Source organism: Miniopterus natalensis, chromosome 2 (assembly GCF_054644295.1).
Source record: "Miniopterus natalensis isolate mMinNat1 chromosome 2, mMinNat1.hap1, whole genome shotgun sequence".
NCBI classification, from domain to species: Eukaryota; Metazoa; Chordata; class Mammalia; order Chiroptera; family Miniopteridae; genus Miniopterus; species Miniopterus natalensis.
In genome coordinates, this window is record NC_142082.1 from 181,786,956 (window position 1) to 181,810,935 (window position 23,980).

At 41.1% G+C, this 23,980-nt stretch overlaps 1 protein-coding gene across 4 annotated transcripts in view; it reads left to right on the forward strand.

The window, feature by feature from the left end:
* TNRC6B (trinucleotide repeat containing adaptor 6B) overlaps positions 1 to 23,980 on the forward strand; it is a 203,752-nt gene that overhangs the window by 137,499 nt on the left and 42,273 nt on the right. For all 4 annotated transcript variants that reach the window (XM_087814937.1, XM_016205300.2, XM_087814936.1 and 1 more), the window contains 7 exons: positions 1,290 to 1,377; positions 5,968 to 5,989; positions 11,711 to 12,052; positions 14,506 to 16,836; positions 18,723 to 18,881; positions 22,052 to 22,221; positions 23,765 to 23,839. In XM_087814937.1, coding sequence (XP_087671063.1) covers positions 1,290 to 1,377; positions 5,968 to 5,989; positions 11,711 to 12,052; positions 14,506 to 16,836; positions 18,723 to 18,881; positions 22,052 to 22,221; positions 23,765 to 23,839 — 3,187 coding nt within the window. The remainder of the gene's footprint in view (positions 1 to 1,289; positions 1,378 to 5,967; positions 5,990 to 11,710; positions 12,053 to 14,505; positions 16,837 to 18,722; positions 18,882 to 22,051; positions 22,222 to 23,764; positions 23,840 to 23,980) is intronic.

A 23,980-nucleotide genomic window follows, 5' to 3' on the forward strand; every position in this document is an offset into this window, starting at 1 on the left:
GATTGTATTTTTTAAAGTTTTCATGAAAGTTACCTTTGGAGTGTGAATTGTACACATTTGGCTTTTGTGTATTTATGCCCAGAGGAGGGTACGCAAGGACAAAATGTGAATGTTTTCGGACAGAGCAACTGAAAACTTGATGTGTAGGTGAAACTCTTTTTAGGGTTTTGTTGTTTTCTGTAAATATAGCATTAGTTACCTACTCATGAGCTCCCGCCGCAGCGCTGTCCCTCAGTCCTCCTGTGTGCGCTGAGTGACCTCCACACCCCCCGACTCGAGTCCTTCCGGAGCCACCTTCATGATTTGGCCGTGTCTGCAAACTTTTACCTTAATGTTTGTCTTTAATTTATCTGGCTTTTAGCCTTTTTCTAGATAACATCTCTGAAACCATGGATTTGATGTGTTGATCCCCTAAAATCACAAGTCCTGTTTGATACTTGGGGACCTGGGAACTAGATCTCCAGCTCTCCTTCAGATTCTGAATTTTATAAGCAAGGCATCCAGGGCCTCCTCACTTGAACTTTGAAGTTATGCCAGTGGTCCCTTATACTTTTTCCCAGTTGACACAGAGGAAAGTTGGCAGCTTTCTATATATATTATATTAGAATACATATTAAAGTTACTTTTCACATGTGAGGTATAAATTATAGTATCTTAGTTTCTTACGATTCATCATGTTTTTTCTGGTAGGATGTCTGTCATCATGTCTCTTTTATTTTACTTGAGGGCAGCAAACCCTGCCTGTCCTTACTCAGGTGTGCCAGGAAGATGCAACAGCAAGCTCACCCAGTAAAAATACCTGATGTGTAGAACACTTGGCACCTGCCTAAAAACACAAGATATAGAACCTAGGGTATCGTGTTAAATCACTCTGACAATGTGGGAAACCTCTGAGTATGATCGGTGCCTTGTACCGTAACTGAGTCGGTATGGTCCGTGTTACTGTGGAGAGGGTTGCAGGACGCCAGCTGGATACCGTCATGTTCACGCCGAGTTCTTGGATGAATGAAGTACAGAAACCGTGCGCGCCGAGTGCTCGCTTTTAGGGCGATCTCATACAAGCTCACTTTAATGGATTTCTTTGAAAGCAAACTTAATGTCATGTTTGCAAAGGGTGGCAAGTCAGACTTGGGGATAAATACGGTGAGTGCTTGCACCCTCTTAGTTTAAGTAAAATACTGTGTTCTGCTCGGTCACAGAGAAGAAATGTTGGTTGCATACCATCTGCAAACGTTTGATTCGCCACAGATATGGATGTTTAACCTTCTGGTGTGACGTTACCTTAACAGAGAGAAGGAGCAAGACGGGGCGGAGCAGTTGATGGAAGACAAGAAAAGGAAGAAGGAGGACAAGAAGAAGAAAGAAGCCGCTCAGAAGGTGGGTGCCCGCAGTAGGCTGGGAGGGAAAGCCCAGATGGCAGGCAGCAGAGTAACACCGATCCAGGCGACGGGCGTTAAGGCCCAAAGTCTGCTCTGTAACAAAGTGGGTCTTCCGAATGCGCGTGTTAAGAAATTCATTTACCTGTTTTTACTAATGTAAAACAGTAAAACCCTGCCATGGTCCCAGGTTATTGAAGATAAGTTTAGGGAGGTGGAAACTGTTAAAAGGTTCAGAGGGAACTCTAGATTTAGAACAGTCTCAATGCTATGTAACGTAAAAGGGACACCGCAAGTTTTCCCAGCATTGTTGGATATAGCGTTTCCCATAGTTAAGTTTTCTGAATTATTGAAATTAGTTCACTTATGAGTGCCAGCAATAAAACCAATACGAAATGTTTTCTGAATTGGATTGCGTATGGTCCTGCCACATTAAACCTATGAAATGTAATTTATCTTCATGACTTAATTAAAACGAATATTCATTATTGTTTGTTGCTGTAATAGACTGCTGTGCTCTTTAAGATTTTGTCTGCTTTTAACTGTTTCTGTTTCTGTTAATAGTGGTGTGCTCACCATCACATCTTCCTGCTATCAGGGTACCTGCTTCTGATGTCTTCCTTCTAACCTAAGCTTGTTAGAATTGTCTAAATTGACAGTAAAGAATTAGACTAAAGTTGTCAGATAATGACCCAGATAATTTTTTTATACTTTCTTTTGGATATGCAGCCACATTTCAGGTCATTGAGGTTGCAACTAAGCAGGTCCACCAGCCATACGGCATTGCCCCTGTGCCCCACACATGCTGGCCCTCCAACTGGAGTGATGGGAGAGTGAACCTCTGTGAAGGCTTTCTTTCATTTAGGACATTCACATTTCATTTACTAAATTGGTACAAAAATTGTATTGTGCAGTCTGGGAATGGATGGTTAATAGGCTGGATGCTGGGGAACTTGAGCAGAGGCTGGGAACAAGAAGATGTCAAATAGAGCAGTTGACTAGGGTATGTGCAGCCTGTTCTCATTCCCCACAGAGATAACAGTATTTCCTTAACCTGAAAATGTCAATATCTAGAAACAATGAATACACTATGCATCTGTAAACTTCCACTGTGGATCCTACTAATGGAAAAACCATCAAAATTAAAGATGGTGTGGGTTTATTCAAAAGTGAATTGGGGCCCGGCCGGGCGTGGCTCAGAGGTTGAGCATCGACCTAGGATCCAGGCGATTGGGGTTCGATTCCCGGTCAGGGCACATGCCCGGGTTGCAGGCTCGATCAATGACTGTCCCATCATTGATGTTTCTATCTCTGTCTCTCCCTCTCTTTTCTGCTCTCTGAAATCAATGAAGATATATTTTTTTAAAAAATTAAATCCCTTTTTTAAAAAAAAAAAAGTGAATTGGGGCCCTGGCCCCATATCAGTTGGTTAGAGCGTCATCCCAATACACCAAGTTGCGGGTTCAATCTCTGGTCAGGACACATACAAGAATCAGCCAATGATGCATAAATAAGTGGAATAACAAACCAGTGTTTCTCTCTCTCTTCTTTCCTCTCTCTCTCTAAAATCAATAAATTTTTTTAAAAACTTTTAAAAAGAGTGAATTGGGATTATTTATGCAGAGAATTTAGTTTATTTAACTGGATGATTTCTGTGTGCCTGTATCTGCATCAGGAATTGGTTAAGAGTTTTGGTAAAGAGGAAAATCACCATAAATAAATAAAATTTCAAATGGTTAATTATGAACAATAAAAATGCAGTCATTTTGTTCAAAAATGTTCTAGATTGGCTGACACAGAATCTAGGCCAACACATGGACTTTAGTATTGTTTTACCATACTGAACCATTGTAAAATTTCAGAATGAAATTGTGATTTAGCAGTTTTAAGGAGAGAACACAAAGCTCATTATGTGATTGTCTTAGTAGTTTTCAACTTTATTGTAGAGATGATACCTCAGCTGGGAGGCATAAAATGTGCTGTGATGCAAAGAATTGTGTAGAACGTGCCAGAGGTTCTGTTATGCAGTCCTTCAGTCAGTCAGTCAGCAAGCGTTGGTGGTGCTGCTTACTCCTTCCACATCTCTCTGGCTGCCTAGCCCATTGCTTTATAATCATCTCTTGGCTCCTGTCTTCCCCATTAAACTGATTGTAAATTTCTCAGGATTTTATTCATATATATATATATTTTTGTTGTTGTTGTTTTTGTTTTTTTAAATATATCTTTATTGATTTCAGAGAGAGGAAAGGAGAGGGAGAGAGAGATAGAAACATCAATGATGAGAGAGTCATTGATCAAGCCCGCAACCCGGGCATGTGCCCTGGCCGGGAATCGAACCCCAATCCCCTGGATCCTAGGTTGACGCTCAACCGCTGAGCCACGCCCGGCCAGGCTATTCATATTTATATTTCCAGTAACTAGGATAGTGAGTGCCTGATGGATAAGAGTCACTCAAAAAATGTTTAATAAGTGAATGGTTAAGAATGAGGGCTGCCCGGCCGGGCGTGGCTCAGTGGTTGAGCATCAGCATAGGATCCAGGAGATTGTGGTTGGACTCCAGGTCAGGGCACATGCCCGGGTTGCGGGCTCGATCCCCAGTCAGGTGCATGCAGGAGGCAGCCAATCAATAACTCTTTCATCATTGATGTTTCAACTATCTCCCTCTCCCTTCCTCTCTCCAAAATCAATAAAAACATATTTTAAACAAAACAAAACAAAAAGAATGAGTACTGGCAAACAATTTTCTTGAAGAATTGACTTTTATTTAAACCTAAATTAAATTATTTCCACACAGAAATTAAATATGAGCTTTTTCCATTGTGTTCAATGGTTGTGGCAATTTGCTCTTTCTAGAGCCATTACTGAACAAACTTAGATTTTCATTCATAAGAGAGGTGTCAAAGAAGGATTCCATTAACATTCATTAGGCTGATGCTGCTAAAGGATCATTGTTTAGTGTTGGCAAAACACATGCTTTGATCATCCAGCTTTTCACCGTCTGGAGGACAGCTCTTCTAACAGAACCCACATTATAAGACATTGACATTATTTGGGTTTGTCATTTACAATTGGGGAAGACATTGAATTTCTGTATAACTTCATAATTGCATTCTAAGAAATATTTACAATGGTATAAACCTAAATTGCCTTAAGGAATTGGTATGTGAATACAGATCTGTTCATTCTTGGATAAGTGGGGTTATACAAAAAGCATGCAGTTGAATTGAGCTCTGTAACAATTACTACTGGGAAACACTGTCTGCCAGGAATTCAATACAGTAGAATTAGCTTGTCTTCTAATGCTGAATGTAAAAAGAAACACTCCAAGAGGCCACGCAAGTAGATTGTTTAATTCAGATTCAATGTCTGACACTGGTATGCTGGACTTTATTGTGAAATGGGCTGGTTAGCTATAGGACATAACCTTCCAAAGAGAGCGTGTTTTTATGAATAGCCATAGCAGTACCTTTGTGTGATTACCAGTCACAAATAATCAAACCTCTTCTTTTCTGTATGACTGTTTGTATTATAAAAGTCAGAGAAACAATATAAAAATACTTTGGAAGATTGACAGTTGGGAAAAGGGTTCAAAATTACCTATGCTCTCAATAATGTAATATAACCCCTATTGGAATTCTGGAGCCCTTTTTTTTTTTTTTTTTTTTTTTTTTGCATTTTCTTTTGGATGGTTTCTTATGTGTGCCCTTTTGTGATTTTGTTTTAATATTATAGGGCATGTATAATTAGGTGCCCTCCTTTATTTTCCCGTCTTATTAGCAGAAACAGTTTTCCACATGTCTCCGAATCATCATTTCCAAACTCTCTAATAAGCCATTATTATATTCAGCCTGTCCAACCTTTTAGGTTAATCACTTCCATTGATATATTAGTTACTATATAAAGAAATACTTTTAACAAAGGAATCTTTATTTGTTCAAAATTTACATATTTCACTCTTGCTGTATTTCTTACTGTTTTATATTAACTTTGATAAAAATAGCAAACATTTATTGAACATTGGCATAGGATATCTGTTTAATCCTTACAACAACCCTTTTGCAGGGAGATGCTATTATTATCTCCAGTCAATAAATAGAAAACTCAGATTGCACATCCAGGAAGTAGCACAGCTTGGTTCTGAATCCTGTTCTCCTCCTATGATCCCTGATGCCTCTGATGATGGGCCTCAACTTTTGCTTTCTAGACTTGAGATCAGTGTGTGAGTCCATACTCATAGGAGGACTCTTTTTGTCCCTTTGGCTAATTTAGTTTCTGTGCCATATCCATTTGCTTTTCTCGAGTCGTAACAATGAAAATGGCAAACAGCATTCTTGGTACCTCATCATTTAATGAGAGTGGAATGCTTTTTGTTTTAATTTTTAATATCCTTCATAATGATGCCATGTAAGTTATGATGGCCATTGTCTTTAAAAGGATGTCTGAACTGACTCCTAGCTGCTTTTTCTGGATTTTAACTTTGCCTGTGTATCTGGTAGCTGCATTTACTTGAGTTATCGGAATTAAAGTAGTCTTATAATACCGAATTAGAAAACAAATGTCATTTACTTATATCTCTTCATTTATTTTGCAGGTCACAGAACAAAAAACCAAAGGTAAACTGTTTCTTTTTGTTTTTCCCCTTTTTAAGTCATTAGAACCTTTTGTGTTTAGATTTTACACCCTTGCTGACTCAGCCTCCAGTCCACTTAATAAGTGAGAATGAATATAGAGTAATTAAGGTTAGTTGTTTGAAGTCACTGAAGAGCAGTAATGACAAATAAAAAGTACTTATCATGATGTTTGTATTAACCTTAAATTTTTTTAGGAAGTAAAGTTCAGAAAAAGTGATACCTCTTTTGAAAGAATATGGGTCACATTTTGAACTGAACCTTTTCAAAACTTTTCTTCCATCATTTTTTTTTTTTAAGTGAAAATTCTGGAGAGAACAGGACAGGGATTTCTGTTGGAAGTTATGTGAAGGTGTGGACTAGAATTGGTTCTGCTGCCCAGGTAACATAATAAAAGCACGTCAGGTAGAAGCTGATATCGCCCCTTGTTGGATATTAGCCTTAGAGTTGAGTTTCTGGGATTGATGCAATAGATCAGATTTTACAGGGATGAAGGGTAAGATTAGAATTAAAAAGATAAACTATGGCCCGGCCAAGTGGTGGCTCAGCAGATGAGCATTGACCTAGGATCCAGGAGATCAGGGTTTGATTCCCGGTCAGGGCACATGCCCCGGTTGCAGGCTCGATCCCTAGTTGGGGGCGTGCAGGAGGCAACCGATCAATGACTCTCTTATCATTGATGTTTCTATCTCTCCCTCTCCTTTCCTCTATCTGAAATCAATAAAGATATATTTTAAAAAAAAAAAGATAAACTATGTAAAGGAAGAATTTAGAGCAATTTAGCCTTCTTAAAAAGCTATTTAGGTGATGGTTGTCTTGATGGCAGTTATCTATGAAATGGTTGATTTCTAAAGATTAGCATGACCTTAGCTGCATTGGTAAAAATACAGTACCTAGAAAGGGACATGTGGTTCCTGTAATGGGTACCACACTATGGAAAGAACAGAGATAAACCTCTGTGGACCGTGTGGCATTTGGGCCAGATTGGTTAAGAAATGTGAACCTGTGTCACCTCTAGGAAGGTTAAACACCCAGGGATGATCAGCCCCCGGGGAAGGCTTCCCACCTGGGGAAGATCAAGTAACTGTCTTCCAAGATTTGAAGCGCTGCTGTGGTACCTAACACTTAGCAGTTCCTTGGTAAATGTCTGTTGGATGTTTTGTTCATTGAGACCCATTCTCATCCCAAAGTACCAATGGTGAGTGAAAGCAACACGGAAAAGCTTCCAGCTCAATATAAGTTTAAAAAAATTAGATATTGTTGTCCAAAGCAGTAATTCATAACCTCTATCCTCTTGGGACACAGCTGAGGGACAGCACCTTTCTATCAGCGCACCTGGGTGATGGACCATTGCAGTGCATTGGCCACAACTCTGTTTTTTGAGCCTATTCTAGAAGGCATATTACAGTGAGTACATGTTGGTGGTTGGGATAATTTTGAGTTTACTCTAATTTATTAATATTTGAGGTGGGGTTTTTCCCCCAAGTAAATAATTTACATCTAAATTAGTTGCAGAAGAGACACCTGTATGTTCTAACACTGTGGTGGGAGCCATTTCTTCAGGGATGGAACTGGCTTTCTCTAGAAAATGGGTGGGGAACCTTTTTTCTGCCAAGGACCATTTGGATATTTATAGTATCATTTGCAGGTCATACAAAATTATCAACTTAAAAATTAGCTATGAATAAAGCTCCTAGATTTATTGAATTTTGAGTCCTGCCTGAGGTTGCCCACCTGATTTTGCCTGCCATATACGGCCCTTGGGCCAGACGTTCCCCACCCCTGCTCTAGAAAGTGAATGAATGTGAAGTATTATAAGACATGTGGCTCGGGTAGGTGGCCCAGATGAGAGGTAATGAGGATTTGAGCCTGTTTAGAAGCAGTGGTGATAGGAAGGAAGGAATGAGAGAGATGCTTTGGCTCAGTAGAATTTAATGTCAATTAGATAATGGTGCGTGGAGGAAAGGGCAAAGGCTAAGATACCTTCCAGTTTTCTGACTTCAGCAGCTGGTTGGATGATGACTCTATTTCTTGAACCAGGAGATAATGGGAGGGGAGCAGGGGAACAAGTTGAGAGTGAGGGGAAAGGTGGAAGAGTTCTGAGTTGGAGATAGTGATTTGGGAGACATTTTTACATGGTGAAGCCTAAGCTTGGGAGAGTTTTTATTCAAGTAACTTAAATATGGGAAGGGTGCAGGCCCCCCCTTCATATTAAGATTTTTTTAAAAGATCCAACTTACGACCAAATTCAGCTGCCATCTTGAAACTCTTATTAAGGGTATAGTCAAAAGCAGGAGTTGCCAGCTGTGACCCTTGAGCCAAACTGACTCAAGGGCAGTACATTTACTGCCTGTTTATGTACTGCCAGTGAGCTAAGAATGTTTTGTACATTTTTAAATGGTTGGGGAAAGAACAAGAATTTTACAACAATGAAAATGATACTGGAACACAGCCACACTCATTCATTTATACGTTGTCTGTGACTGCTTTTGCCCTAAATGTACAGAAATAAGTCATCAGGACAAAGATCATATGGCTAGCAAAGCCTACAATATTTACTCTCTGGCCTTTTACAGAAAACATTTACTAACCCCTGATTAATGGTATGAGAAACCACTCTGGCCAGTGTGGCTCAGTTGGTTGGGCGTCATCCTGTGCACTGAAAGTTTGCTGGTTTGATTCCGAGTCAGGGCACAGGCCCAGGTTTCAGGTTCGGTCCCCAGTAGAGGGTGTGCAGGAGGAAGCAGATCGATGTTCCACTCTCACATTGATGTTTCCCTCTTCCCCTCTTCCTTCCTCTATGTCTAAAACTCAGCTTTTAAAAAATGTTTGAAAAAAGAATATGACAAACTCACAAAGGAAGAGAGAAAATCTGAAGAGCTAGCTGGAGTGAGAGTCACAAAAACAGAGAGGGAGTGAACAACTAGTAGTGTCACATTGAAGAAAAGTCCAAGAAAAAAATAGGTCCAATGAGTGGCCCATTAGACGAGAATGAAGATCACTGTGATGTAAGGATGAGAGAAACTCCTAGAGATGTTAGGGAAAAAGCCAGTATACATTGATTTTGGAGAATGAGTGGAAGGTAAAGAAATGGAGACAGTGCTTAGAGGTCACTGAAAATTGCTCAGTGTGCATGGGCCACTCACTGTGTGTCATTAATCTTTGAGATTTTTTTGTACTACATTGTAACTGCTTATTCATTACAAGAAATTTTCAGTCTAAAATAATGTCTTTTCTAGGACTTGTTTATATTCAACTATTACTTTAAACATTTTCTAGATTTTTAAAAATATGTATTTTATTAATTTTTTCTTAGAGAGGGAGGAAGGGAGAAGGGATAGAGAGACAGAAACATCTGTGAGAGAAACATCATTGATCAGCCACTTCCTGCATGCCCCCCATTGGGGTTTGAGCCCGCAACCCGGGCATGTGCACTGACCAGGAATCAAACCAGTGACCTCTTGGTTCATGGGTCGAATCGACACTCAACCATTGAGACACACCAGCTGGGCTCTAGATTGTTTTTAATGTTTGGTACCATCAAGGTATTTAAAGAAAATAGTAGTTTGTATTCGTTCTGCCTGTTTCAGAATTTTCTTAATATTTTTTATCTGAAAACATAGCATCTTATTGAAGTTTTTCAGAAATCGAAGCAATTAGAAGTTCAAACTGTGAGATGAGAATGTTATAAGATATTTAAAGCAATAGGGAAGGGGAAAAGATTCAATCCTTAGAGTAAATAAATGGTTTGGAGGAGTAAATGAGTGATTTATGTTCCATTCTGTCTTTGATGTAATGGTGAGAAAATGCCCCGAGGAGCTTTAGCAGGGAATCTTACACAATGTATGATACTCACCAGATTTCTTTGGTTGTGCTGTGAGTGTTGTAGAGTTGGTCAGACTAGTGTGCAGACCTCACTCCAGTAGGCTGGTCTTACTGTGTCTTATGCTATCTTGGGGAAATGAGTCAAGGCATGTGACAGACCTCACTAACGTGAAGACTGTAGCCCTTTTGTAGAAGAGCAGCCTTGCAGGAACATAGCTCTTTCCATCCTAAGAACCACTTGGGAAGAATCCCCCCAGTCTTCGCCATCTCCTTGCATATTCTCATGATGAGGAAAGGGGATTGAGAATTCCATGTGGTATTAAATCTTCAAGACACAGATAGAAAATGAATCATTAAATAATTCATCTTTATTCATCAATTTATCAGTTATTTATCCATTGGCTATTGTAGCTCATGCAGAGGGTACTGTGTTAAAAATATTAGACAATGACCAGTTTATTTTCTTAAGTCATATGTTTATTCTACTCGTCAGATTATGGCTGATCCGACCTACCTTCCTTACCAGGAGGCCCCCTGCAGCCCCCTGATGGGCTAAGGTTAGGCCTAAGGATTGCTTTGATGTTACTTCAGGCATCTACTCATTTCTCCTGTTACTCGGCACTCACCAATGCCCAGTGGGTGTAGGTTGGGCCCGCTGATTTCTGACGATGTATCTCTCTCCTCATAAAGGAGCCAGTTCAACGAGCAGCATGCTGGCCCAGCATCATTTCAGCAGTCAGAACGGTACTGCCACCAGAGCTGGCCCTAACATTACTCTGGATGTCAGGGATTTTGGCTTCAGAATCATCTGAATTATCAGGCTCAATGATTGTTTCTGTATTACTGCCAGCCTCTATTTGCCAGGTAAATTTTCTTGGAAAGGGTGGCAGTCTTTTGGTAGGATGCAGCAAGTGAGGTGCAGATCCAGGAGAACAGCCTCTGTAGGGTTGAGCCAGAGGGTCTTGCAGAGTATAGCTTAACAGTCGTCCAGCACATGCCCACACTTCCTTATGCCATTTTTAAAAGTAAGCTAAAACATAAATTATTAAAGTCAATAGGAAAAGTATCTACATTTTGAAATTTTTATTTTAAATAAAGAGTTGGAAAAACCCCCACAAGATACACTTAAAATGGGAGGAGGGGGGCAAAAGCAAAAAGATTTATAACATTTCTAATATTTACACACACAGTGCCAAGCAAGAGTCTTTGAGTTCAGGTAGCTGTAGTAACCAACACATTGATTTTGTGATCCTCTATATTGAGGTTCTCTGTGGCAGGCTGTAAGAAAGATGTCTCAGGCTTTGTGGGATTTATGGCATGTTGAGGAAGAGGGGCCTGTAAAGGGAGAATTTTAATATAATATGGTAAATTCAGTGGTAAAGAGAGATGGACATTGTGTTTTAGGAGCACAAGTGAAGGGTGCTTAGCCTACCTAGTCCAGGGATTTCAAGAAAAGCTTCTCAGAGGTAGGTCTTTAAGAATGTGGATGACAGGAAAGGGCCCAAGGGCCCTTGGGCTGAGAGCCTTAAACATTTACCAAGGACTTTGGGGACCATGTGTATCCGTAGGCCTACTGGGCAGCCCTTCAGGGATTCCCACTATTGATTTAGGGGAGTGAGTAGGGATTGCTTCAGATCTCCTCCTTAGTCAATGGAATGGAATTCCATGATATTGGTGTCTTTGAATCCTTGTCACCATCACTCCCCACCTCCACCCTACCTTCAGTAAACTAAAGATGCTTGCAATTCAGAAAGAGCATGTCCATCAGGAATTGGACAAAAGGAGGGATGTCTTACTGCAATTGGTCCCACGTAAGCATTCTTTAAAATCTTTAGAAAAATGTATTTGATTTCAAAGGTTATTTCCCAATCTTTCTTTCAGTGCCCGAAGTGACGAAACCAAGTTTAAGCCAACCAACGGCCGCCAGCCCAATTGGCAGCTCTCCATCGCCACCAGTCAATGGTGGCAACAATGCCAAAAGGGTGGCAGTGCCGAACGGACAACCGCCAAGCGCCGCCCGCTACATGCCTCGGGAGGTGCCGCCGCGATTCCGTTGCCAGCAGGACCACAAAGTGTTACTAAAACGTGGGCAGCCCCCTCCACCATCCTGCATGCTCCTCGGGGGCGGGGCAGGGCCTCCTCCCTCCACAGCACCCGGAGCAAACCCAAACAACGCACAAGTGACAGGAACGCTGCTGCAGAGTGAGAGTGGGACTGCACCAGGTGAGGAATGAGTGTTGCTGTCTTGAATTCATGGCAGCTTTAGAGAGGGAGAGCACTTCTTGAGTATTGCCTGGTGTAGAGTCTGCAAAAAACGTTAATTATATAGGCTGTTGGAGTTATTCAAAAGATGGGAAAGAATCCCAGTATGAAATGTATATCAGCATTTCTCTTCTGAAACTGGGTTTTAATGTCTAGTGAGTGCGTGCTCTTGCGTGAGAGGCTAACATAGCTGCTGTTTGTCATCACTCTTTGGAGCCTTTTTTTCCCTTCTCAAACAAGAGCATTACAAATTCAAGCCTTCATAGTTCCAGCTGTCGTCACGTGTGCTCCAAGTATGATTAGAAGTGAGGCTAGTGCGAGGGCGTGTTCCGATGCTTAGATGCTCATATTTATGCTCCCACAATGCTAGGCAGGTAGAAAGAATGGTCTCTTAGATGACTCTCTAGAATCTTGGGAGGATAACAAATAATATCATTCTATAATCTTTTATTAGATTTTTTTAAAGCATTATTTCTTTAGGGCACCCTTGATTTTGAGCATTATTAAAAACTGTATGTAGATGCAAGGGTCTTTAGTTCAAGGGTTCCACTAGAAGTTTTGAAAAAAAAAAAATTTTTGTAATCTTCTCCCTAGGAGCAAGGATATTTTTTGCATTGATTTTTATAGAGAGTGGAAGTGGGGGGAGAGAGAGAAACATCAATGTGACTGAGACACATCAGTTGGTTGCCTTCCACATTCACCCCAGTGAGGGGCAGGGATCAGACCTACAACCCAGGTACGTGCCCCTTGACCAGGAATCAAACCCACGACCCTCATGTGTGCAGGCCGATGCTCTAACCAATGGGCCATACTGGCTAGGGCTTGAATGCTAAATCAGTTAACAGCTAAAAACTTCCAAATACATTTTTTTAGCTCATAAGCTGATTTATCTCTTAAAATGTTTCTTTGAGACTATATTAAAACTCAGAACTTGAGCACCATTAAGCAAGACAAGGACAATGAATTGTGGTTGTTAACAATAGGATGCTTTATTCTAGTCTAAGTTTGAACATAGAATTGCCTGAAAAATTCTCTCATTGTCTCATGTGCAGAGTAAGGGTGGAAAGAAACCTGGTATGACATAAGCTTCATGCAGAGATAAGCCCCATGCATGAGGCTTCCTTGTGGTGACCATCAGGCCAGGCCCAAAACCCTCAGGGAAGGCCTCCTGGCCCTTCCTTCCCGGCCCCTTGTAACCAGATACAAAAGAAAGTATGTGAGAGGCAGTTGTGTCGGGCATTTCTACAGCCCAGTCTAGCCAGGCCTAAATGTAGACCTGGTTCCAGTGTGAGCAAGAATCTCCTGTTTACATTTTTAAAGCCAAGGAGGCCCTTAAATCTCAAGACTTTGAGATTCTGTGCTTCCTTACTTTTATATGGCTTTATGTTGTATTTTTTTCAACTTCTTAGTGATTTTAAGCTGCTTGGTTAAAGGAGCTAAATAAGTTTAGAAGAAATTATCAGGTTTAAAACATGTCATTTTTTCCCCACTGAATATGGTAAATTCCACTAAAATGTCTGACTAATTCCTGTCTGCCCCTGACATCCAGCTGGGCGGCATTCATTATTCAGCCGATGCTCACTGAGCAGCGATGTACCGGACACTGTGGAATTCAAACATTATCAAGATAGGGTCTCTGCCTAAAAAGCGCTAACATAGGGAAGGGAAGACATGAACACAATATTCTGGCACTAAGCAAAGTGAATCTAGATGGGGAAAGACTATTTTCGGGTGATGAGCTAAAAAAAAAATCTTCATAAAAAAATGGCACTTGAACTAGGCCCAGAAAAGTGGGCAAATTTCAGTGTATGAATTGAGAATTCAGAAGGAAAAAACAGTAAGTGCTGATGTGTAATGGTGTCTGGGTGAGAAGGCACAAGTTGTGGAATGTCAAGTAATATGGAATGTAGATGTCTCCATAGAAAATAGTAGAAGATGAGACTAGAAAAGTCACTTGGTCCCAGGTCATGGAGTATCTTGATCAAACTCCAGATTAAAGAGTTACATTTATTCTTGTGCAGTAAGAACTATTGACAGTGTTTCATACAGCAGTGATACAATCAAAAGTGTTCTTTAGAAAAATGCCCCCAGCCAGTAGTGCTTACGAGTAGATTGGAGATACAGAGCAAGCAGGGTGTTACTGCATTGTCTTGATACAGGAAGTCCCTTCTCTGTCAGTAGAAATGGTAGAGGTATAGCTTTGAGAGATGCTGTGGAGTTGGACTTAGCAGCTAGTACAACAACCAGGTAAGAAGAAATGACTAAAACAGGTATGGTACAGTTCACCAAGACAGGCAACTGGGTGGAGAATCTAGTTTCTGGGGAAATGTGATGAGTTCTCTTGCAGTTTGAGCTTGAGATGTTAGTAGAGTGTGCATATGTATCTGTGATTGATAAGACAATCTCTTTCCCAGAGTCAACCCTTGGAGGTGCTGCTGCTTCAAATTATGCAAATTCCACTTGGGGCCCGGGAGCCTCCTCCAACAACGGCACCTCCCCCAACCCAATTCACATCTGGGACAAGGTGATTGCAGATAGGTCTAACATGGAAGAGTGGCCTTGTATTGCCAGCAAAGACACTGAGTCTTCTTCCGAAAACACCACCGATAACAATAGTGCCTCGAACCCTGGCTCTGAGAAGAGCACTCTGCCAGGAAGCACCACTAGTAACAAAGGAAAAGGGAGCCAGTGCCAGTCAGCAAGTTCTGGGAACGAATGTAATCTTGGGGTCTGGAAATCTGACTCTAAGGCTAAACCTGTTCAATCTTCCAACTCTACTGCAGAGAGCAACAATGGACTAGGAAATTGGAGGAATGTGAGTGGTCAGGATAGAATTGGACCTGGCTCCGGCTTCAGCAACTTTAACCCAAATAGCAACCCATCTGCCTGGCCAGCACTGGTCCAAGAAGGAAATTCTAGGAAAGGGGCATTGGAAACAGATACTTGTAATTCCAGTGCACAGGTTAGCACAGTAGGTCAGGCATCCAGGGAACAGCAGTCAAAGATGGAAAATGCGGGTGTTAATTTTGTTGTTTCTGGCAGAGAACAGGCTCAGATTCATAACACTGATGGACCAAAAAATGGAAACACTAACTCCTTGAACTTAAGTTCACCAAACCCCATGGAGAATAAGGGAATGCCCTTTGGAATGGGCTTGGGGAACGCCTCCAGGAGCACTGATGCCCCTTCACAAAGCACTGGAGATCGAAAGACTGGGAGTGTTGGATCTTGGGGTGCAGCTAGGGGGCCTTCTGGAACTGACACAGCCTCTGGACAAAGCAATTCTGGAAACAATGGGAACAATGGAAAGGATAGAGAGGACTCCTGGAAAGGAGCTTCTGTTCAGAAGTCAACTGGGTCAAAAAATGACTCTTGGGACAATAACAGGTCTACGGGTGGGTCCTGGAACTTTGGCCCTCAGGACTCTAATGACAACAAATGGGGTGAAGGGAACAAAATAACATCTGGGGTCTCTCAGGGAGAATGGAAACAGCCGACTGGGTCTGATGAGTTGAAAATTGGAGAATGGAGTGGTCCAAACCAACCAAATTCTAGCACTGGAGCATGGGACAATCAAAAGGGCCACCCCCTCCCTGAAAACCAAGGCAATGCCCAGGCTCCCTGTTGGGGAAGATCTTCCAGCTCCACAGGAAGTGAAGTTGGAGGTCAAAGCACTGGAAGCAACCACAAAGCAGGAAGTAGTGACAGTCATAATTCTGGCCGTCGGTCATATAGGCCCACACATCCTGATTGTCAGGCTGTCTTGCAGACTCTTTTGAGCCGAACTGATTTGGACCCCAGGGTGCTCTCAAACACTGGCTGGGGCCAAACTCAAATTAAGCAGGACACGGTGTGGGATATTGAAGAGGTGCCAAGGCCTGAGGGGAAATCTGACAAAGGAACTGAGGGGTGGGAGAGCGCTGCCACACAGACCAAGAACTCAGGGGGCTGGGGAGATGCACCCAGCCAAAGCAATCAAATGAAGTCTGGATGGGGGGAGCTCTCAGCCTCTACAGAGTGGAAAGACCCCAAGAACACAGGAGGCTGGAATGATTATAAGAACAACTCTTCCAGTTGGGGAGGGGGACGACCAGACGAAAAGACATCTTCCTCTTGGAATGAGAATTCCAGCAAGGATCAGGGGTGGGGGGGCGGACGCCCGCCCAATCAAGGATGGGCTTCTGGAAAGAATGGTTGGGGAGAGGAAGTTGATCAAGCAAAAAACAGCAACTGGGAAAGTTCTGCGAGTAAACCTGTGTCGGGGTGGGGTGAAGGAGGGCAGAATGAAATTGGAACTTGGGGGAATGGCGGGAATGCAAGCCTAGTTTCCAAAGGCGGTTGGGAAGATTGCAAAAGATCTCCAGCATGGACTGAAACAGGCAGACAGCCCAATTCCTGGAATAAACAGCACCAACAGCAGCAGCCACCGCCACCACAACCAGAGGCTTCTGGTTCATGGGGAGGCCCACACCCACCACCTCCAGGCAATGGACGACCTTCCAATTCCAACTGGAGCAGCGGGCCGCAGCCAGTAACCCCTAAGGATGAGGAACCCAGTGGTTGGGAAGAGCCATCCCCACAGTCAATTAGTCGGAAAATGGACATTGATGATGGCACTTCAGCATGGGGAGACCCCAACAGTTATAACTACAAGAATGTGAATCTGTGGGATAAGAATGCCCAAGGGGGCCCAGCACCTCGAGAACCAAACCTGCCTACCCCGATGACCGGTAAATCAGCATCAGGTAGGCAGTGGCTTTTCTTGCAGGTTTTGATGAAAATAAATTCTAAACCAAGGTATTTTTATTAAGCTGCATTTATTCAACTTAGCTGTGTTCTGGGAATCTTTCCTACATTAACAGAAGCTCTCTTTTTATAACATGATAGTGATAACAGATGCTGGTAGTACATTTTAATGTTCTTTCTTGGCAAAAGGAAAAGATGGTATCCTTGTGTTAGTCTCCCAAATTTTTTTTTTTTTGTAATTGTATTGGTCTGCAGAATCCTAAAGACAAATCTTGCTAAACAAACTGTGCTCTACATTTAAAAGTAAAGAATTAAAATAGTAGCTGAAGTAGACCTGATTTCCATTCTGCTCTACATGTGGCCATATCCCCAGTGTTTCTCTCCCCAGTGAAGGGAAGTATTGTGTGTTCTTGCAGATGCCATCCAAATACTGTAGTGGAGCTGGGACCTGGAAGGTTTTGGTCACTTTCCAGATAATTTTAATGATTACCTTTGAAAGTAGATTACTTTGAATGAGAGATTGTTATCTCATGATAATCAGTTGTCCAGAATTTAAATTTCTTCCCGCTTAGGAACACCATGCCTAGTAAATTAAAAGTAGCGCTGGTAATATTCTAGTTTGGCATTGTCAACTCGAATGCCCCCATAAGGCATATAGTTCAACTAAAGGGATGTACTATTCAAATAGGGCTTTTTTCCCTTTGGGTTTTTTTTTTCCCCATTGTTAAAATTAATCACAATATTCAGTTTTCCACTCCCCAGAGTGTCTAGTGGATTTAATTATGGCCACTTAGAAAATGATTACTTTTAACTAGTTTTTTTTCTTCCCCCAAATATTGAAAAGAATGAGGAAGGAAATGAAGATTGTTCATTAATTCCTTATCTAGAATAAAACCTACTAACACATAAAAAATAACTTTATCCACATAGTTGGCCCTCTGTATCCACTGATTCCCTCACCCACAGAGTCAGCCAACCAAAGATGAGAAATATTTGGAAAAAACAAAAATCCAGAATTACGTTATTGTGTACTGTGTAGTTAGGCCTACAATGGTTGCATCTGTACTGAACATGTACAAACTTTTTCCTTGTCAGTAATACAGTATCACAACTATTTGCATAGTATTTTCATTGTATTAGGTATTATAACTAATCCATAGATGATTTAAAGAATATTGGAGGATGTGTATAGGTTATATGCAAATACTACTCCATTCTACATAAGGAACTAGTGCATCCTTGTTTTGGTCCTGGAACCAGTCCCCCTCAGATACCAAGGGATGTCTGTATAGTACAAACCTTGAAACTAGACAGGAAAAAAAAAAGGTAAAAAATAAATGAATCTTATTAGCCCCTAGGGTATCTCCCCACAGATAATCTCTTAGAATTTTATCTCATTTAAACATTTTGTTCATACCTATAGCAAAATATATCTATGCTTTAATAATTTTACACAGAAGGGATTGTAGTATATATACTGTTTTTCACCCTGCTTTTTTCATTATACTTAAAAACTTTCTATATTACCACATACATTTTTGTCTTGTAATTGCTTTGTATATAGTATTCATTTTATGGGTCATCTATGATTGGTGCAACCAGTCCCTTTTTGATAGATATTTGGGTTGCTTCCAAATGGTTTCCAACAGTGATACAGTGGGCATTGTTGGACATGTAGTTTCATCTACTTTTATAAATTTAGCTATGGTATAATTTCCTGGCAGTGGAATTACTGGACCAAAGTGATAATACCTAATGCCCTCCGTGAAGGTAGAACCCACTTATATTTTTCAGAATGCCTGTTCTTCCCGCCTTCACCCCCACTGGATATTATGGTGTTTGATTTAATACATCATTCTTAGAGACACATTTCCTGTCTTTACAGTCTGGAGCAAAAGCACACCACCTGCTCCAGATAATGGTACTTCTGCTTGGGGTGAGCCAAATGAAAGCAGTCCTGGGTGGGGTGAAATGGACGACACAGGAGCATCGACCACAGGCTGGGGGAACGCACCTTCCAACGCTCCAAATGCCATGAAAACTAGTAAGTATACAGCGTTATTTTTGAGGGATTCTCTGTTAATTTGGGGGTCGGACATTTTGGGGAAGGCTGATTAGTGTTTAAACTATTGTTACAGTGAGATCCAGGACCTTGAACCTTTAACAAATGGTTTAGCAAACGGTGGTGGCTTGAATTAGCATATGTTAAAATATATACTGTAAACTAAAAGTCACAGGTTAACTTTGTTGATTTTTTAAGTTAGGTTTAGTATCTGGCCAGAACTGAAATGTTGATGTGGCGCTTCTCCCCCCCCCAGTAACTGAAATACTGCTTTTTACATTTATTTTGCATTTCTACTCTTTTTTTAGTATAATTTCAAAAGAATTTTCTGGCTTTTAATGTAGGACATAGTCTCTGTTGCCCAGTAACTTTATCCTTCTGTTCCTTCCTTTTTTCCCTTTGTCTCTCTTCTTGTACATCCACCCACATAGGAACATTTTAGGTTTCTTGAACCTGACAAAGATTTCTTCATTTGAATTTTTAAACAAAGCACGTCATACTTCGAAAATCTGAGCTATACTTGATCCAGCTGGCAATGCGTAGTCACAGTAATTTGCAGCACTTTGTAAACCGATGCTGCGGAATGTCTCAGTGGATGTTCCTCAACTGAAAAATTCAAATTCAAATGCCCATTTTCATTTGTTTGTAGTTTTCCTAAAAAGTATTCCAACATCTCTTTTCTACCACGTTGCAGACTTAAGAAGTTGTCTTTTGATTTAAAACAGTGGTCATACTGAATGCTCAAAATTTGAGAATAAAAATTCCCCTGTCAAGTTTATTGTATGATATTTAGGACTCTTACAGTGCTACATGAAGGATTATGATCTTAGGTATATTCTGTATATAACTCACCTGCATTTTAAAAATTATTAATCTCTTCTACTTCATAAAATAGCTTTATAAAGGTTTTCATTGTAAAATTGGTTGTATTGTCATGGGAACTACCATCCTGTAGATTTGAAATAGATCCAAAAAGCTGTTGGAAGACATTAAGAGACCCTTGGTACAAGGGGGTGCTTTAGCAGTACTTGTAGGATTTTTATGTCTTCTCCAACCTCAGAATCACCTTTCTTTCATCATAAAACCCTCACTTTTCTCCAGATTTTAAAAATGTTTTCTGCTCTTCAGGATTATCTATAGTCACAGCTATAGCTATAGTTATAGTTACCCTTTCTCTGGGTAATATAAATATGTAATACTCGAGGAAGGAGCTTAGATCATCACAGCCTACCAGTTGTTGCTGGTCTTTAACCTGTTATCATTGCCTCTAGACTACAGATATCTGTAACTAAAAATAAGTTCTCTTTTTTACTTTTTCCATAAGAAGACATTTGTTGAAAGTTCAGCTCCTTCCTCTAAAAGAAGGGTTATATGGATATCTTTATAAAGGGGTCAGTATGTTATTTATATTGGGCTTTTAATTCCTATTGCTTGTTAGAGGATGGCATAAAAGGCCTATGCTTACGTAACAGTGAATAGCCCCATATACAGAACCATCCTGGTTGTCAGTGGCATTTTCAGTAGCAGGGAGAATAGCCCCCAAGTCCTGCCTCTTGCTGTCCAGTCAGAAATCCCTTCATGTACTGCTGGATGAACCTGATGGAGGGTCCATTCGGTTCACTTGGGCTGTGCAGGGGCGGGGGATGCCACAATTAGAAGAAACCAGCCACCATGTGCCCTGTGTACTTCATGGCTGTCATAGGCCTGGTCCTAGGGGATGGCAACAGTCATTCAAGGAGAGCCACTTTTTTTGGCTTTAGACTCTTCATATGTAGCTATCTAAATCAGATAACTACCCCTTCCGTAAATGTTCTGTCATTTGGTAAAGTGAAGGTATGGATGGAGGCTTGTAGGCAAGATAGTGCATTTTCCCTTCTTCCATTGTTTTATAGAGTCTCATTACCACATAGTATCCTTCAATTCTATACAGTATTTTTAGAGGGAAATTAATGATTTATCCCAATCTCCAAATTAAAGACCTTTGTTTAGAAGATGTTGGTAGAGTAGACTATGGATACTGACATCCTACTTCCTCGAACATTAGAGCCCTCATCACTGATCTCCCTCCCTCCCTCCCTCCCTCCCTCCCTCCCTCCCTCCCTCCCTCCCTCCCTCCCTCCTTCTCTATCTTCTGATTTTCTACAACTGTCTTTTGAAAATCGTTGCTTAGCCAGGCCAGGTGTGGCTCAGCGGTTGAGCACTGACCTAGGATCCAGGAGATTACGAATCAATTCCCAGTCAGGGCACATGCCCGGGTTGCAGGCTCGATCCCCAGTAGCGGGCATGAAGGAGGCAGCTCATCAGTGACTCTCTCATCATTGATGTTTCTAGCTCTCTCTCTCCCTCTCCCTTCCTCTCTCTGAAATCAATAAAGATATATTTAAAAAACAAACAAAAACACCATTGCTTACACGTTGTCTTTGCCTAGGATCTTTTTTAGTGAGTGTCTTAACACATTTCAAGTAAAGGTGTGAATTTCTCTTTCACCATAATATTGGTTATCTGGGTATTTCTCTTTCACCATTGATATTTAAAATATAACAAAATCTTTTTTTCTTCCCTTTCTCATGTTCTTTTCTTACCTTCATTCTGAACAAGTTAGACAGGTGTTCTTTATCATACCTCATATTTGAAATGTCCATTATAAATCACACAGTGTATTTTTTTTGGAAGGTAAGACTAAGGACCACAGTAAACTCTGTGCTCATTAAGAGGAACAGATTTCTCTTCATTGAGATACGAAATTTCTTATAAGTAGTGATAGGTTCTTTCAGTTTTGGAATTTCTATCAACTTTGTATAAGGAACATCATTGAACTAGAATTCTTAATTCTGTGGTTTATTAACTTAATCTGTAGCATTGAACCTTTATGGGTTTCCAATTCCTGCTCTCTAAAATATGAACATGTGCCTTGTCATACAGATGTATTAGATAAAAGTACAGAATGTGTTAACAAGGAACGACTATTGCTGTTATTGTTATGTATAACTATATTTCCGTGGTGGAGTGACTATTGCTGTTATTGTTATGCATAACTAATTTACAGGGAGTGACTGTTGTGAGTTGTTACATAGACTGCTATGTTTACGGAATGATTGTTGTGGTTATCGTTACATAGCATCACCCACAGTTGATTCCTTCCTCTATTAAAGATTCCAAATCTATGCAAGACGGCTGGGGGGAGAGCGACGGGCCGGTGGCGGGAGCTCGGCACCCCAGCTGGGAGGAGGAGGAGGACGGAGTCTGGGCCGCCGGCTCTCAGGGAAGCGCCTCCTGCCACAACGCCGCGAGCTGGGGACAGGGAGGAAAGAAGCAGATGAAGGTAGCCGCGCTGGGACCCAGGCTCCCCTGCCACCCGCGCTGGGAAGGCGGGCGGAGGGTTTCTTATGGGAGAAGCAGGGCGCGAGCCCTGAGGCCTGAGCAAGGGGAGCGTGTTTTCGGTAACGAGCAGCTGCCCCCTCAATGCCTGTTCCCTTCCCCGTGCCTTTGAGCTGCGGAACTGCTGCGGCGCGGGGGGGTTGAACGGGCTTGTCAAAGATCAGAGTTCCCTTTTTGCTTTTAGTTTCCATATTAGAATTATTCTTCAGAAGCTTTCAAGGCACACTTCATAAATGCCTTATGCTTTTGCCTTCTAAAGCCAAGGAAGCCCGCCTGGCCGGGCGTGGCTCAGCGGTTGAGCATCGACCTAGGATCCAGGCGATCGGGGTTCGATTCCCGGTCAGGGCACATGCCCGGGTTGTGGGCTCGATCAATGACTCTCTCATCATTAATGTTTCTATCTCTCACTCTTCCTCTCCTTTCTTCTCTCTGAAATCAATAAAGATATAAAAATAAATAAATAAAGCCAAGGAAGCCCTTAGAGTAAATCCCCATGAATATGTCTAGAAACCAAAAGTAAGATAGCTTCTCCGGTGGTAATCGGCATATCTGGTTTTTATCTAATTCAGGAAATCCAAGGCCCAGAGCCTTCTCCCAAAAAAATGAAGTGCCACAGCGTAACCCTCTGCAGCAGCTAGATGATCTGTCTACATCCTGTGCCAGTTGTGTTTGTAAACCTCTCACTTTCCATATCTTAGAATAGCTCAGTGTCTCATTGGGTTTGCATAGTTTGATGAGGACTTTGGTTTTCAATCTAAAACAATAGTCTTTGAACCTGAACCACTCTCAGCAGAAGCACTCTTTTTTCATTCCAATCTTTCATTCCACAAATAAATTGATGGAAATAAGAAATGGGCAGCCATATACTTACTTTCAGGATGGGAGCCTTGCTGCCCTGTGAAACACTTCACAGCTGATACCCTCCCAGGTTTCAAATACCAGATGCCCTCTTCAGCTGGCTAAGGGCCGTGCCTTTATCCCCTTGGCCTACAGGATATTAATTTTGTTCTTCATATAGTGATTCTTATAAGAATACAGGTTGTTGCTATTAGACATTTTGTGTGGTTTTTTACTTTTCGTGACCAGAATAAGAAAATAAAAGTCCTTAAAAAGAAAAAACTGTAAGTGAATTTTTCCTTTTTAAGGACTTTTATTTTCTTACCCTGGTCACAAAAGGAACTATTCTAAAAGGGAAATTGCTAGCATGCAAACATTATAATTTAGAAAATCTGATATTGATTGTATATTTTTCCAGTTACTTTTAATTCAGCGTGACAAAAAGAATGAAAGCATAGCTATATCTAAGGCTTATTACTCTTTTAGGCTAATATATAAAATGCAAAAATAAACAGTTAAAGAGGAATAATTAAGGTTCCAAAAGGTACGCTCTCGATTCTACATTTTCAATCAGTACTTATGTAACTCAGATATGAAGTTGAAAAAAAATAAATTATTTGGTTCTGAGGCTACATATTTCATTCCTGTAGTGCGCACTAAAAGGAGGAAACAATGATTCATGGATGAATCCTCTTGCCAAACAGTTTTCAAATATGGGATTACTGGTAAGTTTTATTTTTTCCTATGTGCAGTGTATCCCTACTTTTAATTTTAGTACAAATTTTAAGATCACTGCCACATATAGTATACAAAATTACAGATTTAGAAACTGGTTAAACAGTGTTCCTGATTTGGATTAAATTTGT